Below are 18,158 nucleotides of genomic sequence, written 5' to 3'. Positions count from 1 at the left end.
GTGAGCCTTCCCGGAGCAAAGAGGGACCCAGCCATGGGGAACATCCCACAACTGCACATTCATCGGCTTGCTTGGCAAAGGTCAAGGGGGGAAAGGTTTACTCCAAGGGTTTGCATAACCAGTGCAAATAAACGGTGACTTTTATCATCTCCTCCTCCTTCCTGCTTAGGCCACAGGTAACGGCTCATAAACCCCTACTGCCCCAAGCTAATAATCACTAGGGCTGTGGACTCGATTGGCTTCATCTCGCTGAACTCAGCCTTTTGGGAGTGAGTTGCTCTGCACTGAGCTGGTTGTCTGGGTCCCCCCTGTACCCGGTGGGGACAAAGAGGTGCTTCCCACGCACAGCCCAGGGTGCTGCAGACACCGATTCCTGCACCCAAGCCGAACCTGCGGGTTTACAAGGCTGTCATGTAAGCTCTTGCACATTACCTTGTAGTCCACCTTCCTCCCACAGTATCCGATTTCTGGCACCAAAATGACTCCCAGGCTCGTATGGAAAACACAGGCTTGCGGTCCCCATCCTGCAGACTGCATGAAGGGCTTGGGGGGGCCGGTGCGTGCCGCTCCATCGGCTCTGACGTACCTGTTCACCCCATCTCACTTTGACTCAAGGTGTCTGTATTTCAAAGCTTCCCAGAACTGGCGTGAGCCCAAGCAAGCTGACGAGCTGTCCTGCCTCCAGACTACAGACCCTGGAGTGAATCTTGCATGTTTAACAGATCAAAATTCCTTTCCAAGCCTTGTAAATATTTGATGGTCCATTTCTCTTTGTAACAGAGAGCAGTTTCTATGATAAATAGATCAGCTCTCTGTTTACTTGCTCTCAGCAGGGGCACTTACTTTAGTCAAAATGAATCCCAGGGTTTGTCTCACTGTTCAGAAAGTCCATTTGCCTTTAGAAAGGCAACGATGCAAGGATTTGTAAAGAGGACCTGTAACAGAAAAGTCAAAAATCATCGTTAGTGCAATGGAAAATGTCAGGTACAGCTTTCTGTTGAAAGTCCTGGAAATTAATACAGAAAAAAAAATTTTCCAAATTCTTTTATATTCACAGAACCTGGAGTAAAAATTAGTCATGTTCTAGTTCCGGAAAGAAAAATGCTGTAAAGTATAGCATAGGAGTCACCTTGTTTGGGAATCTGATAGATGTTAATGAGAATGAAATTCTTTTCCTCCCTGTTTCCCAGACCCTGCCATAAGCCCGCAGGGGTGTGACGGCTGTCGGATGAGTCATATGGACATTTCCTCACTTTCCTTGAAACCAAGTGCTTCAAGAAATGAAAACTAAATAAAATTAGAAAGCCCACGTTTAAAAATAGTCCAAAGCTTAGTTAGCTGCAGCGGACTATGACTGCATCTGAACTCAATACATCATGCTCTAGCCATTTCCCTGAGCTAATATGTGCTGTCACATTTTGGGACAGACAATATTTTTTCTGGCAAAACCCACAGTTACTATTGGGGTGTTGTTGCCCCGGGATCCATATTTTGCAAACCCTGCTTCTATCGTTTGAGTGGGGTTTAGTGCTCATTTTGAGAGTTTATGGTAGTTTAAGGCGGCAATTTACGTCCGATGAAATAAATCAAATAAATAGTTTGTAAAATTGAAAATTAATAAATAATGTGGCCACCTTTAAAGCACAAACAGCATCAGGAGAGAGCAGAAGAGATTGTCACACTACGCTGCCACCTCTCAGATGTTTAGACTGGAGGTGACCGCAGTGTCTCATATATCGTGGGGCACCAGCACCGGCGATGTGGTGACTTTATGGTGGCAGCCTTGATATATTCCCATCCCTTTCCCCTCCCTTTTCAGTAAAGTAAACACCTTTTTATTGCATTTGAATAATCTCCTGTAGTTTTTGCAGCTGAAACAGCAAGACACTGAGCTTGAGTTGATCCCAAATCTCATTAGCTGCTTTCACTGCCTTCCCCAGTAAAATGCAAACAGCAGCGTAGCTGGAGAAAGTCCGTCATAGTTTGAAATGAACATTTATTGAATGATTCAACCACCTGTGCTTGACACAAAGAATCCAGTTCCACACATGTTCATAACAGTTTCATTCATTTCTGCTTATGAAAGACAGGCTCAGTGTTTTGCAGGCAGGAGAAGGATCTGCGACAGCAGGCTGTGAGCTTGGGGTGTTTGGTTTTTTTCTCTTCAGTACAATGGGTTGCTTTTCAAGAACAGCTTAAAAGAAGAATTTTCAAATGAGAAAAATGGCCTTTCAGATGCATTTCCAGACATGCACGTGGTGTTCCCATGTTCGTTGCAAGTCAGCACTCCCGCACATTGCTTTCTTTGCTCTTTTTCCCTGACGGTGCAGCAAAGCTCCGAGAGATTTGGGTCTTGGCTCTTCTTGGGCAACATCAGCAGATTTACTGGCTAAAGTTCTGGGTAGGGCCAGATCTTGCTTATCATTGCGAAGTCCCGGTCTCAGAGAAGTTTGTGAGGGTGTTACTGAGGACTTCACCTGCCTGGAGAACCCTTTTTTTGCCCACTTTGGTCATTATCCAGGAAAGGAAAGAGTAAGAAGACAAAGGAAATATGAGGAGATATTTATGAGGGCAAGAAATGACAAAAGGGAAGTGGTGTGAGGGTCACAGGCTCAAACCAGATTGATAAGGAACTGGGAGGGACCCTGAGCAGAGCCCCCCAACAGCTCCTAAGGCATCGAAGGAGCTGACGATGCTGCCAAGCCGAGGTCTGCCTGGACACCTGCAGGGACCAGAGGGTGTAGAAGGGCTCCATAGTCACTCCATCATTTGAACCTGTGCAGACACCTGGACTGCAAACTGTTTCGTTCAGCCCGCATTTGTAAAGCATTTCCCCCTAGAGAGAAGAATTTTTTATCAGATCATTTCAGGGATGCATTTATACCTCAACCTTCTAACCGTTGAACTGGGAGGTGAATTTGGAGAAGAGTGAACAGCCAAGGAGGGAGTGAATTTATTATAGCACTTCCCAGTGAAGAAACCGTCCTGCAATAACACCCAGAGCTTCCCTGTTTGCCCTGCACCCTTCCTGCGGAGAGACAGCAGAAGCATTGGTGGCCAAGGTGTGCCATCAACATTGCAGTTTGGTGGGAGCTGCGCACAGAGGGATGCTTTGTGCCTTCATTCTGGCATCCTTCTTCACCGAGACAGACACCACCATCTAATCTTACCCAGCCAAGAATGAAACTGGTCAGTTTTCCAGGAACAGAGAACATATGATGGCATTATCGGTCCAGACAATGTCCTCCCCACAGTTTAAGGCTCCTTTTTGCACCCTTCTTCCTTGCAAACCAAGCATCTTGGGTGGGAGACCTTTGGCTACTTGCTGCTGTGTTGCAGCTCCCTTCTGAGCGAATAGCCCTCAGGTCCTTTGTAGTCAGAGCCAACTGCCTTTTGTAACCACTACTTTGTTTGGGTTCGGTCACTTGAGCTTCTCAGTTTCTGTACGTGACAAGACACAAAGTGAGAAAAGCACACACCCGTTAAACTTCTCTCCTGGGAAGCAGTACCAGTACTTTCTATTCCTCCGTCTCTCCCTGTCTCTACCCCACCACCAAAGAAACCAACCAGGTTTTCATCAGGATGAAAATTGCAAAACCCCTTGTAGGTGCACAACAGATCTTAAACGCTTTGTGCAGACCACCAGGAGGATGTCCACGTTGAAAGGGAAACTGGAGATTAACCGTGCTGGATAAACACTCAGAGGGTGCAGCTCCTGCTGTGGGGCTTCTCCTGGGCATCAGGACACACACCCACCAGGGCATCCTGGCCCAGCCGGACGGGTGCAGGCTCTGCCAGACCCCCGCAGGAAGGTCCAGCTTGCAGATGCTCCTGTCCCGTTACGATAAGCAGGCCAAACTCCATCTCCTGCTCCTCCGCTCCTGGCTGGACCTTGTAAAGCACCTGACCAGATGACTCTGGTCATCAAAGCCTCTCTGACCGGAGACCTCCGACAGACCTGTGGCTCTATCCCCCGCCTCTGCTCACTGTCTAATCTCATGTAGAATTTTACCTCCTTTCTCGCCTGCAGCATTATCTGATTTACTGCGGTTATTGTGCAAACCTGTTCCCTTAACAGCTGCAGAGGAAGGCAGAACAAAACCACGACGACTTTGTGCTCGTACCTCCAGCGTGTGGGTGGTCCTGCAGGAGGTCACAGAGGGACTGCAGGGACCCACTGTTCTTTCCATCCACCCCTCTCTCTGCCCAAGGCAGCTCCAGATGAGTTTTCAATTAGTTCTGACCTTCATTTCTGAGAGAGATTATTACAAACTGCAGGAAAGACAGCTGAATTTAATAAACATTTGTCCAGATGAAGAAGGGCTGGACTGTTCCCTCCGTTACACAAACTGCTGTGACCTCCCTGCCTTGTCAAACTTGTCAGCACATGTCTGTCTGTGGGGAAGGAGGTTGTGTTCTCCAAATCGCTCCTTGCCCATTAACTGGCTGGCTGTCACCGTGTATCACAACTTTTGGGACAGCAAGCATCCCACAGCAGAACAGGAGTCGGCTGGGATCTGTCCTCTCTAATGCCCAACGGGTTTATTCCAAACTACCACCCTCAGATTTAGAAGTTCATTTAAGTTCAGCCTGAAGCCCTCACTTAGCTGAACTCCCATCAAGGGTTTGAGGTGCAGCTTCTCCAAACGGCCCCACGATCCTGCCCTGGCTTGTCCAGAGAGCAGCTTCTTTCTGGAGTAAGAGGGGGCTGCGTGCTGATGCTAAGTAACATCAACCTGTCGACGTGCTGTGGAAACAGAGCCCTCTTCTACACTCCAGCATCTGCTGAAACCTGCAAAGACATGGGCATCGCTCTTACACTCTTGCCACTTGCCAGAGATCAAGGCCTTGGGATGACCCAAACACCCATGTGGTTTATACTTCCCTCATTAGGATTAGGAGCTAATCCAGTGTTGCATGCAATCCCCTCACTCAAGTTTCCCTTCTCCTAGTCTGTCTGTCTTTCTGCAAGTCTCTTTGGTGGATAAAGTTTCCTAAAAGGGAATAGTTCGTGCTGAACTCAGTGCTGCAGAATGGGGGAAAGGATGTATCTGAGAAAAGACCTGCTGGTTTGGTCACCCTGGCTTTAAATGGGGTCACTGTCCTCTGCAAGTCACTGAGCTGTGATTAGAGAAGAAATGTAACCACAGCCCACAGATCAAACGGCTCCATGCAATTAATTTCAATTATATTTCAGGAAAGTGTCAGCCTGCTGGCTAATGTCAGTCTAGAGGCACAGATGACAAATCAGACTAGACTTTCCCCCTCATTAATTTAGTTGAGAAACAGGGATGGGAGATGAATGAGTGGAAGATTCCAGGTTTTCCTAGAGGACTTGGTGCCAGACAGAGCCTGCCAGACATATGAAAGACCCTCAGTCTCCTGGGTCTTGTCCAGAAGCCACACACACCAAACACCGGTGCCAGGCTTGGTGTCTGTGGCTTTGGCCAGGCTCGCGGACTTTGACCACCATCCAAGGGCTCGTTCTCCTCCCAGCTCAGTCCTGGCTGTGGGAACTAACCCATGACCTGAAACAGGCATCCACTGGGAATGGGAATGATCAGGCTGGAGGGATGTGGAGTTGGGAACACCTCCATTTGTTTAGCGAGAGGTGCTGGGACCACTGGGACCTGGCAGGGAATGCTTCCTCCTGGGAAGCCTGGGACGTGGGACATTTGCCATTAAATCAGCTCTGGGAAGGAGAAGCAGGTCCTTGCCAGGCCTGAGATGTGCAGGACCACACAGGTCCTTACTTAGCACAGCATCGGGGATCACCGGCTGATGCTGGAAGGGTTGTCCCTGGATCCCCAGCCTGACCAAAGTGGTGTATAGGAGATGGCCGTCCACCTTGGTCTGCCAGCTCTGTCCTGGAACAAGTGAGAACCAGGGAAAGGACTCTCACAGCCAAGACTTCAGCCTAGGAATCGCTGGGGAATGCCCGCTCGCTGTCTGGGAACCCTCAAAATAGTAGCAGGCAATGTTGGCTTGGTTTTATCACAGGGAAGTGTTTTTAGTGGCAGAAGTTAGAGGAAAACATATCATGCTGGGTCCAACGGCCCAAGAGAGGAGAAGACGGTGCCTTCCTCATGGCCAAGTTCAGGGCCTGTTGTACTGTTATATTGGACGGATGGCCAACCCTTGGTCACAAATGTAATATAAATAAGCAAGACGGATAGTAACATCAGCGGAGGAACCTGAAGAATGGACATCTCAGCCCCAGGATGCAATCTTGTTGAATAATAATATATTTAGTCCGGAACAGTTTATCTGTCCCCACTGAGGGGTTGGGTCAGGCTGTCCAGTAGTGGAAGTGTCAATGTTTGCAGGGGTCTCCTGCAGACCACCTCCCCTCAGCCTGTTCCCTCTCCCAACTGGTGTGCTGGGCCAGTGGGAGAACCCATCCCTGATGTCTCTCGTCAGTGCAGAACCTCTGGTGAGAGGAGGGAGACACCTCTAAATAATCGTTTTCTTTGGGAAGGTGAGGAAGCATGGGATGAGGTGGGGGATCTCATCTGCTTTCTGCTCTGTGAATTCAGACAGGATCTGCTGGGTCAGCTTGTCCTTCCTGCAGGGCAATGGAGAATCCCCTGGAGAGGGATTGCGCACCTACTGCCTGTTTCTGGCTCTTGGTCAGGGTACTTATAGTATTTGGAAACCGAAAAGGGAATGTGAGATCTAATACTGGGGAATGAGGCCTGGCCCTAGAGCCTTGATGTGCTCCAGATGGAGATGCTGGAGAACCTCATGATCTGGGAGGATGAGACAGAACAGATCAGACTGAGACAGTGGACAGCCAGAAGAGATGCCATTGGGAATGGGCACTCAGGACCTGACCAAGAGTTTGGTGATGACACGTTGTGAATGTGTCTCCTCCTCCCCTCCCTCTCTGCAGACCAGCGGATTGGGACGTGTTTCTCTGCTCTGATCGGGGGCCGCTGTGCTGGGGACCTTCCTGGCCAGTACACCAAGATGCAGTGCTGCTGTGACTCCGGGCGTTGCTGGGCCATTGGTCAGACTCCAGAGATGTGCCCTGTCCGAGGGTCTGGTAAGTGCAACACAAAGGGTCTCCACCTACTTCTTGGCCAGCTCGTGGCTCTGATGGCCCTAGTGGGGTACCCCAGGCTTGGTGTGGAGAATCATCAACACAACACCCAGAGAAAGGTCACACGGGGCTGCTGGCTCTCCTGCCTGGGTCTCATCTGAAGTTGAGCCAGAGGAGTTCAGCCAAGGCAAGAATTTATCCCTTTCCTCCTACCCCTTCAGCTCTCTGGCTCCCACCATAATTGAACCTTAGGGCCAAATGAGGCTGAGCGCAGACAGCAGGAGGCCTTGAGGAGACACAGCACCTTAAATATATCTCTCTGCCTCTCTTCTTTCATCACCAGCGCTGAGCAGGGCAGAGCTTTACAGTGGCTGGCACCCTCCTGTGTCCTGTCCTTTCCTGCATGAAGGCGCCCGCGGTGCCAGCTGTCCCATGCACCGCAAGAAGCCGTTGCCAAACACCCTGGCAAGCTGTGTCTCATCATCTGGTCGGGAGCGAAGGGTGCTAAAGCCCTCCTCACCCAACTGCCCTGTTCCCATCAGCACCCACCCTGCCAGTTCGTCTCCATCCCTCTGTTCCCTGCGCTCTAGCAGAGGCAGGAGGGGGATTCAGGCAGTCTTGGAAAAGCACTAAGGCAGCTGTTTTGTTTCAGATGAGTACCGCAGGCTTTGCATCGAAGGGCTCCCAGTCGTGCCAGGGTTCCCTGGGAGCTTTCCAGGAATTCCTGGATTTGGGCCCAATGGTGTTGGGCCGGGACTCAACGGGCCAGGAGGCATCGGACCAAATGGGGCAAATGGACAAGGCGGGATCCCAGGTCTGCCTGGAATGGGCCCAGGAAGTTCAAGCATCGGTAATTAAAATTACTTTCTTACTGTGCTGACCCAATTTGGCTGCCTGTCTCAGAACACAGGCAGCGTGTCTGCCTGCATGCCGGCCCGCTTCTCTGAGCCGTGCACACCTGAGCAAAGCGCCTGTGCTCTTAGACAGCTGCAAGGTTTATTTTGACATGTGGGGAGTGATGGGATGTGACACTAATGCTGTGCAGGATGCTGAGCCCAGAAGCAGATCAAACAGCGTCTGCTGGCAGACCAAGGGAGCCAAGGCTGGCTCCAGTGCAGAATATCTTTCTAATTACCAAATAGGAGTGAAGCTTTCACGTCACCGCCTCACTCCTGCCTCCCCAAAACAAAACTGTTTTTCCCACCACGCTGGCCACCCCTCTCATGTGCAGCCCCGTATAGCTCCTTGCTAAGGGCTGAAGCCTGTGAAAATGCATCCGATGTCAATAAATATTGACTCCCACCTTGCTTCTGAGAGGCTGTGCCATCTTGTGCGTGTCAGTGGGGTAGGGGCACGCCAGGTACGGCAGCACCCTGCAGAGATTTCTGAGGCAGCTGGGTTTGTGTCTGCAGCCCCGTGGTTGTTCAGGGTCCAGGAGCATCACTGATCCGTCACCGTGTTTGGACTTACAGCCCCTGCTTCCTGAGGATAATCAAGGGAGCTGTAATCCTCTACCTGATGCTGTCTCTGTGCTTTCCAGGAACCGCCACTTTGAATCAAACCATTGATATCTGCAAACATTTCACGAACCTCTGCCTGAACGGACGCTGCATTCCCACCCCATCCAGCTACCGCTGCGAGTGCAACATGGGGTACAAGCAGGATGTGCGCGGAGAGTGCATCGGTGAGTAAGCTCTGCTCGACACGCACACGGGTCAGTCCAACTGTACCCCATGCCTGCTCCTAACAGCACCTCGAGTTGCTGCCCCCAACAGCCCCCATCCCAGTCAGAGCTCCCCACAAGAGGCTTCTATGATCATGGATCCACCTTTGAGAAGCCAGGTCTGTTGGGAGCTGATGGGATTCACCCGATCAAGTGGAGCAAGAAGGTCTTTGCCAAAAAGGTGGCCAGACTTATAAGGAGAGCTTTAAAGTAGATTTACTGGGAGAAGGAGGTGGAGTTTTGAGCAGCAGAGAAGAGCCAGGGGCTGCTGATGTATTAGGAACCAACAGGGAAACACCTGTGAAATGCCTGAAAGGAATTAGGGCGTGTTCCTCTGTAAAGGTGAGAGGGTTGATAGCCCAGCTGGAGTGCCTCTATACCAATGTGTGCAGCATGGGTAACAAACAGGAGGAGTTGGAAGCCACTCTGCAGCTAGGAAGCCACACTGAGATGCGGTGGGACTGGTCATGCGACTGGAGCACTGCAGTTGATGGCTATAAACTGTTCAGAAGGGAAGATATGTTGAATCTCATGGAAGATGGAGGTGATTAGAGACAGCCAACATGGCTTCGCCAAGGGCAATCTGTGCCTCACTAATCTGGTGGCCTTTGATGAGGGAGTGACTGCATCAGTGAAAAAGAGCTATGGGTGTCATCTGTGAGGACTTCTCTAAGGCCTTTGATATAGTTCCCCACAACATTCTTACCTCTAAATTGGAGTGGTACGAGTTTAGTGGATGGACTGTTGGATGGATGAGGAACTGGCTGGAGGACTGTGTCCAAAGAGTTACAGTCAATGGCTCAATGTCCAAGTAGAAACCAGTACTGAGTCCATAGTGGGACCAATACTATTTAATAGCTTCATCAATGACATAGGTAGTGGGATGAACCACACTTTCAGCAAGTTTGCAGGTGACACCAAGCTGAGCGGTGGGGTGGATTCACTTGAGGGCAGAGATGCCATCCAGAGGGACCTTGCTGGCCGTGCTGTCAGGATGCCGAGCGCTGGAGTCGAAAGGACGGGCTCAGCAGCTCTCAGGAAGAAGCCTTTGTTGCCTGGTAGCTTGCTGTGTGTAACGGTGACTCACGGGTTTAGGTTTTCCTTCTTGCAGATGTGGATGAGTGCTCCAGCAGCCCCTGCGTGCACGGCGACTGCGTGAACACACCTGGCTCCTACCACTGCAAGTGCCACGAAGGCTTCCAGAGCACCCCCACCAAGCAGGCTTGCATCGGTAAGTATTTTCTGCCTCTCCGTTTGGGAGGACACGGTGTGCTGCAAGAGTGTCGGCAGGGTTAGCAGCGACCTGGGTACCGAAGGAAAACGGCTGTAAAGGGCAAACAGAGTGAGGAGTCCCCAGCACCGAACAACCTCCCAGCCAGGTGTGGGATGGGATTTCAGAACAACTGAATTAGGCTGCCAGCAGTGGCCTGATATCTGTCTAGGAGAAGTTTCCTCTACCTTTATCGACCTTAAAACAGGCTAGCGGCAATCAAGGAACTTACAGAGTCCTTTTCAAGAGCAGAACTCTCTTTAAAGATGACAATATTTTGTTTTGCGAAAAGGCAGGGTTTTGAAGAATGTATCGATGTAGGGACTGTGATTTCTCGCAAAGGTGTCCTGTCAGTGTCTTGCGGCAAGATGGTGCTCTGGATGAGGGACTGCTAAAAAAGAATGATGGGAAGGTAATGTCCCATGTGAACAAGAAGCGAAAGCAGATTTCCCTGTCAGTGCCCAGCCTTTGTGTTTTTTCATTTTTCTGTTGAGTGGCTTCTGATGAAGGGATTTCCAAAGGACCTCCCTGGTGCCTGACAATGTGAAAGGCTTTCCTAATTTCCAAACTAAATCCTTTAAGCTGAATTGTTCTTGTGGTTCTCTTTCTGGCTGTGAAAATTGGTTCATCGCTGTCCCCTTTACATTTTTTACATGTTGGGAAACTGCAACTTGTAACCTCCCATTATCTCCCTTCTAGACTAAACAAATGCAAGCCTCTGAATCTCCTCTCGTTGATAATGAATGTTTCTAAGCTTCTCATTGTTCTTGGTTTTATCTTCTCAACTTCCTCCATTTTGTCTTTATCTTTTCTAATGTTTGGTGCCAAAACTGGATGTCATTCTTCAGCTGTGACTTCTCTAGTTGTCGGGACAAGAAACTGTCCCGTGTGGCTTACATACAGCTCTTCTGTTGATATAGCCCAAAAGGAGGTTTCCTTCGGGGCAGGGCCATCCCATTTCATCTGTGATTCAGACACTTTCCTGCCAGGCTGCTCTCAAGCTAACTTCTCCACATTAAAAGTCTACAAAGTGTCTGGATTATCCATTGCTGCTGGGGCCAGACTATTGGTTTTCTGTAATTTGCTCATGAAATAGCTCATCCTGTCTTCCCCAGCTCTTGACAAAGGGTCAGTAACAACCCCCTGCCTGAGACAGTCTCTTCCTTTCTTCTTCCGTCTTTACCCAGAGGCATTCAGTGCGCCGTCTCCCAGAGCAAGTGGACATCATGTTCTTGATGTGCAACCCAGCACCTTCCCTGCTGCCGTACCCTGGTCACGTTGTACCCCAACTTCTGTCCTGAAATTCATTTTGCTGAGGCGCTGGGACCACATCTCTGCGGCAGGCCTGAGTCCGTAGCTGTTGTCTGAGGGCTTTTGCTGTCTGCTACGGACTTGAACAGCCCTAGGATAATTTGAGTTGCAAAGGGGACCCTGGGGCAGGAGTTTGACAAAGGCGTCATGAAGGGTCTGAGATCCCAGGGCTCTGACCTCACAAATGTCAGGCTGTTTCCAGAGCATGCAGAAAGCTTTTTTTTCCACATCTTTTCCATCATCTCCTGTAGTTTGCACAGAGGGGAAAAGTGTGATCCTGGAGCAGGGCACACCCTGAGTGTCTGAGAGCACTTGTCTGGTTTTCTCATGGAGCGTATTAAGGTGGAACTGCTTCTCACCCCACCTGCTGCTACCTTCTTATGTTTATTTCCCTCCCAGATATTGATGAGTGCATCATGAACGGAGTGATGTGTAGGAACGGCCGCTGTGTTAACACTGATGGCAGCTTCCAGTGTATCTGCAACGCTGGCTTTGAAATCACCCCTGATGGCAAGAACTGTGTTGGTAAGCTGTTTCCTGATGTGCCTTGGGGAGGCTGGGACTGAGCTGAGACTGTGTCCTCTCCGGGGACTGGTCGTTAATTTAGTCTGTGCTGTACTCCCTTCATCTCTAGGGCAGAGTGCGTCTTAAAATGAGAGGGCTGAAATAGGAAGGTGTTTTTATAAAAGTGCTAGTGCTCCTAGAGTGCTGCTGTAGGTTTTGGGGTCCAGGAGGATGAACAGGGCTGGGTCTAGAAGCAGGACGTTCTCCAACAGCCAGTGTCCGAGTCCTGCTGCGAGCTGTGCCAGCTGACCAGGGTACCGAGAGTGGCAGGGACCCAGCAGGACAGCTCTTACCAGGAGAAATGGTGGGAACTCTTCCTTGAGGATTAGCACCCACTGCCATAAGAAACAATTTGACCATGAGATGGAGGACAGAGTTTTTGAGCACAAGACAGTCTTGCTGCAGCTCTCCGGCTCAGCTCGTGTTTTCTGTTTGTCCTCCCCAGATCATGATGAATGTGCCACGACCAACATGTGCCTCAACGGGATGTGTATCAATGAGGACGGCAGCTTCAAATGTATCTGCAAGCCTGGTTTTGTGCTGGCTCCCAACGGGCGGTACTGTGTCGGTGCGTAGGTCCCCAGGCTTGGTCTCTGCCCTCTTCCCAGCCTGCTGTCCATGTTCCTGGGGACTTGCGATGTGTCTGAGGCCAAGGGGAGCTGAGAAAAACCAAGGCTGTTCCCAGGCATCTCCTGCTCTGCCACCAGAAATTACCCCCTCGCAGCAGAATGGGCACAAGGGAAAATGTTCTTGCACCTCCACTACTTCAGCACAAATTAGAGCTTAAATCCTCTTTCTGAAGGAGGCTAAGCAGGGCTGTGAAGCTCTGTATGGCCAAGGTATGCTGGCAGCAGTCATCTCCACAGCTTCCCCAGCCTGTACAGCATGTTGTACTACGGTTTGTGTGCTACCTCCCAAAGCCGGGAAGGTTAGGATGTGAAGGCAGAGTGGAGAAAGGAGGAAGAGGAGAACGTAACATTTCTTTGATACGCTGCTGTGACACAGGGTGAATTCTCTGGGTCACTGCCCCGTTAAGAGTGGAGACCAGACCCTGCTACTCTGAGAAAGGGCTGGCTCTCAGGAGACTGAAGACACCCAGCTCCCTGTGTCTTCCCTCGAACCATCAGGGACAGCCAGCAGAACACGCAGGGGATATGATGCTCTAAACTGCACCTCTGGCTCCCTCTTAGTCTCCAAGTCTCCCTGCAAAACAGACCAAAGCCCCTGTCTGCGTGTCCTTCTGCCTGTGGGTAGGTAACAGCCAGTTTATGTTTCCTCTTTCAGACATTGACGAGTGCGAGACACCAGGAATCTGCATGAACGGCTGGTGCATTAACACAGAGGGCTCCTTCCGCTGCGAGTGCCTTGGGGGACTGGCTATCGGGGTGGATGGACGAGTCTGTGTGGACACCCACATGCGCAGCACTTGTTACGGAGGCATTAAAAAGGGAACGTGTGCGCGTCCCTTTCCGGGAGCAGTCACCAAGTCGGAGTGCTGCTGTGCTAACCCAGACCATGGCTTTGGAGAACCCTGCCAACCCTGTCCGGCCAAAAACTCTGGTGAGCTCCTCTTCCATTTGAGTTTGCAAAAAGCCAGGAAGGTGGGCAGAGGTATCCTGGGTCCCTGAGAGGTCCCTGAGATGGCTAGGCAGCTTGGCAGTGACATGGGAAAGGGATGCCATACAGTCAACAAATTTAGGTTGGATTCACAAAACTGATGCTGATCTCATTGCAGGATTTCTCACAGTGTTGGGCTACTGACTGTGAGTATCAGCTCTAAAATATGCTTTGCATAAGTAGGAACAGACACCGGTTGCAAGCCCACAGATGACATTCTAACAAACAAACAATAAATCCAACGTTTACCCAGAATTAATGTCACTATGCGTGAACTGTCTAGGAAAGCTAATGACTCTTGTGCTTCCTACACAGCTGAGTTCCAGGCGCTCTGCAGCAGCGGCATTGGAATAACAGCTGATGGCAGAGGTATGTGCATCCCATGTACCGGATTCTAGACAGGCACATCTAATGTCACTCTCAGCTCTTTCAGCTGCTTTTAATGGAGTGTGCGTGCATCTGTGTGACTGCGGGAGCGCGTGCCATGAGAGCCTTGGCACGGCGGAGGGGATGCTGGAGAGTTAGCACGTCACGCCCGTGTATGTGAGAGCTGTTTGTGAGTAAGCGCAGGGTAGCTCGCGTAGCCTGGGTGGGTGTAAGTGCATGCAAGAACCTGTCTCTGTGTTAGCGAGTGTCTGTGGGTGGGACGTGAGCTTGGGGACAGGGGGAGAAGGGGGGCTGTGTGTCTTTTCTCCTCCCTAAAGCACCACGAGTGAATGTTGAGCAAGCATCCCTGAGGGCTGTGTATTGAATCAAGAGGTTGATTCCTGGCACCCTGTGGGAACTACATTTCTGGGGATGCACACACGGAGTTTGGCTTTACTCCCTGCTTTGATGGGAATGAAGAGCATGACCAATTGCATCCTCTTTCTTGTTTCCCTCCTCTGCCCTCCAGCTCCTTGGTGGCGGGAGAAGAGAGTTCACAGTCTCCCAGGGAGAGGGAGGTGATAAGCGCGTGTTGGGATGTGTTGCCAAGGGGCTGCTTCGAATTAGACAGCTGTGCAAGAGGTCAGGCAGGCGGCTGCGCTGCCAGCCCTGGGCAAAGCTTGGATCAGGAGGAAAGGCACAGAGCAGCCAGATAGCTACGGCCTTTCAAAACTTTCCAAATGGGAATAAGCCAGAGGCAAAACCCTGGTGGCTTCTTGGGCTTCCATCCAGGGCACCGTGTCTTGGCCAAAGTCAGTCTCAGGCTAATGATAAGACGCTTTCTAGCAAGAAGCTAACGTCAGACCTGCTCTGGTCAGCCCATCGCTGCCCGCAGCCAGGACTGTATGGACTCAGCGCTCTCCAGGGTTGCATTGCCTTGGGGATGTAACTGAACTCCAGCTGCGTGGAGACAAAGGCCGGCAGTGTCTGGGAAGCCCTGGCCTGGGCTGCTTGCCATCTGGCACTACGGCATTGCAAGGACACTGCTGTACAAACACAAACCTGCCCTGTTCTGCAGGGAGGCCGGTTCTTGCCAGGGTGAAATATCTTTGCCTGGGCACCAGAGCTTTCCTCCAGAAAGGCCGTGAGATGATGCTGGTGCAGAGGAGGAGATGCTGCCCGCTCCGGTGCCACCCTTCTGGGTTACTCTCCGCATGCATTTGGTGCTCTTAACAGGGGAGGAAGGCAGGAGGTGGGTGATGGCAGGGATGCCCACGGCTCGCCCTGCCAGATGCCCTGCAGACCTGAGCCCGACCACCATGCACTTGGGCAGCAGGGGCTGGGGTACCCACCGCACCTTGCTGCAGAACTGTCAAAAAATCTCTCAGTTTGGGGCAGCTTTGTCCAAGGCACTCTGCAAATCTTTGAAGCTGAGGTTTTGACATCCTGCAGGACTTGGCCCCTGTCCCAGGACCTGCCGTCACCCAAACATAACACTCCTCTCTGTCCCTGCCCTACCACAACCACACGTTCTCCAGGGCCAGAAACCAGGCAGAGGCCACAGGTCCTCACTTCTCTCTTTCCAGGCTGCCTGAGCTGCTTTCAGACAGTTCTTTATGTCAGGAATAGGGAAAGGAAATTTTCTTTGGCCTGATCAGGACTTCTTCCAGCCTGGCAGCTGTGTGGTCAAGGAGTCTGCGCAAGATCTTGGGACCTTGGCTGGTCTAGGAGATTCAGGGACTTTGCCGCTGGGAGGGCTTTGCTGTGACCATCCAGCCACGGAAATGACCCCATACCAGCCCAGCTGCCCACAAGGTGCTCTCCAGTATGTCTGAGAGCTCCTTGCCCTGTTCAGCCCCCAGCAATGGTCCCCTGTAGTAGGGCTGTGTATGCACAGGTAGGTTGTCCATCATGCTCTGCCCTTACCCCAGTTGGCACCAGCATCCTGCTCAGAGCGCCTTACAAACAGCTTCTTCCTCCCACCTTTTCCAGTAGGAGGGATAATTAAATGATCTGACCTGTAGCTGGGATAAAGATACTGTAAAGAGAGTCAGGAACGTAACAGAAGGATGTGAGAGCCCTTGATATGGGACTGAGTCTGGGCTTATCTCAACCCCTTCTCCAATTCTCTCCTCCTGAGCTCTGAGCTCTATGCTAGATCAGCTGTGTACCCCCAGGACAAAGATGCCCAGCTCTGCAGCATCAGGAGGAGAGGAACAAGGCTCCCCAGGACCTACTGGGTCAAACCAGGAGGGTGGGTAGGTAGGACACGAAGGAGGGATTTCCGCAGAGAGGTGCCCCAGCTGGCTGTTGACACCAAAGAACAATGAAGAATTAAGGGGTGGAAGTTTTCTATATTTGCTTTTGCCATGGTCCATCTAAGTTGACTTTTTTCTCTGTGCAGACATCAATGAGTGCGCCCTCAACCCAGACATCTGCCCCAACGGCATGTGCGAGAACCTGCGTGGGAGCTACCGCTGTATCTGCAACCTGGGCTACGAGTCAGATCCCACGGGCAAGAACTGCGTGGGTGAGTTCAGGGCAGCCCAGGCTCAGTGTGGCACAGGGAACCAGGAGCTGGGTGCTGGTGGGAGAGGGTGGCATGCACTCAGCGTAGGAGGCCGGGAGCCAGATGCAGACCTCCAGCTCACAGGAGCCTGAGGCGATACAGCAGCCGATGCCCTCGAGCACTCTCCCCATCCAGGGCTGCCTTGTCCACGTGGAAGAGCACAAGGTGATATGTGAGAAACTACAGACGTGATTTAACATACTTTCCACGTTGTATTGCTTTGAGGACGGTACTGCATTTCTGCGCCTTTCAGGCTGCCAGAGCTTTGTAGGGCTGGTAGAGTAGAAGAGTGGACGCTGGTGGTGTAGCTCAGAAACCTCATCTCTCTGCCCACAGACGTTGATGAATGCACCGTCAATCGTTTGCTGTGTGACAACGGACTGTGCCGCAACACACCCGGCAGCTACACCTGCACCTGCCCCAAGGGCTTTGTCTTCAGGACGGAGACAGATACCTGTGAAGGTAATGTGACTCTGAAAGCAACGGAGAACATCTTCACAAGATGTGAAGAGCTACGGCCTGAGGTCTCGCCTGAAAGGGAGCTCAAGGTCTAACGTGTCTTTGGTTCCCTTTTGACCGCAGTGGTTTGAACTGGAGCAGGTCCAGGCTTTGGGTTTGTGGTTTGTTTGTTTTTGTTTGCTTTTTTTTTTTTTTTTCCTAGGGGGAAATTTCACACTTCATTCAAAATAGTGGACCTCCAAACCCAGAACATCTGGGCTTTTCAATGACTGAAAACCAGAACAATTTCCTCTAGGCCCCCAAAATTTTAGCTAAAACCTGACCAAAATTGCAAGTTTTGGGCATTTGATTAAAAGCTTACAGTTCGGAGTGGGGGAAATTGTTTCCTGACCACAAAGTCCTCAAACATTTGAGATCTGGCACTTTGCACACAAATGTCTGTTTAGAGAAAAAACCTGATTTTCTGTAAAGAAGATGAAAAATGGCAGATGCTATGTAGCCTTACATCTGGTTGAGACAGGTACACAAAGGCCATATTCAGCACTCTGGCTGCTCCCATCTTAGCCAGGAGCAGCCCTGAGCAAGCCAAGTCCGTCATTCCCCAGTAGCTGCACCAACCACCCTCAATCCATCCATTCCCCCAGTCCTGAAGAAGTTCACTAATTTCGTGGTGTCTGCTGTCGGTGCCCACCACCCCTGAGATGGTGCGTTCCCAAGGTGTACATGCAGGACTCCTATGACCTGGACTGGTGATGCTATGAACAGTTGAAAAACTCCTTTCTTCGTGTTCTTTGCTTCTCATCTGGCCCAGAAAACTGGGTCCCATGGCACTCACTACAGTGACAGTCCCTTTCTTCCCACAGATATCAATGAGTGCACCTCCAACCCTTGTGTGAACGGTGTCTGCAGGAACAATGCCGGCTCCTTCGCTTGCGAGTGCTCCCCAGGCAGCAAGCTGGACCCCAGTGGCACCATCTGCGTGGGTAAGGATGCGACCTTCTACGGGCAGCTCTGGGACAGTGTCTGATATCAGCAATGCTCATCATCACCCCTTGCTGTTCGTGTGAAGCAAGTCCCATGTTTGTGGCTCAGGGATGGGGCACCTTTGACACCTCTCTTTCTCACATAATGTTTCCTTGGTTGATGGCCACAATCAACGTCTCTTTTATGCACCCGGGGAGCCTCAAAAGCTGCAACCTCAGGCAGTGCTCTGAGCAGTGTGTAGCAGACACAGAAA

The 18,158-nt window shown here is 51.1% G+C and overlaps 1 protein-coding gene across 1 annotated transcript in view; it reads left to right on the top strand.

The window, feature by feature from the left end:
- The window catches only part of LOC104165849 (fibrillin-2-like), a 107,483-nt gene that overhangs the window by 57,801 nt on the left and 31,524 nt on the right, over nt 1-18,158 (top strand). The window contains 11 exon segments of the mRNA XM_009705604.1: nt 6,893-7,045; nt 7,695-7,892; nt 8,583-8,726; nt 9,877-9,996; nt 11,746-11,871; nt 12,356-12,478; nt 13,195-13,470; nt 13,843-13,896; nt 16,298-16,423; nt 16,799-16,924; nt 17,785-17,904. Coding sequence (XP_009703906.1) covers nt 6,893-7,045; nt 7,695-7,892; nt 8,583-8,726; nt 9,877-9,996; nt 11,746-11,871; nt 12,356-12,478; nt 13,195-13,470; nt 13,843-13,896; nt 16,298-16,423; nt 16,799-16,924; nt 17,785-17,904 — 1,566 coding nt within the window.

The sequence above is a fragment of the Cariama cristata genome, unplaced genomic scaffold, assembly GCF_000690535.1.
Source record: "Cariama cristata isolate BGI_N322 unplaced genomic scaffold, ASM69053v1 scaffold8038, whole genome shotgun sequence".
NCBI lineage: Eukaryota > Metazoa > Chordata > Aves > Cariamiformes > Cariamidae > Cariama > Cariama cristata.
This window is presented reverse-complemented; position numbering and strand designations above follow the sequence as displayed.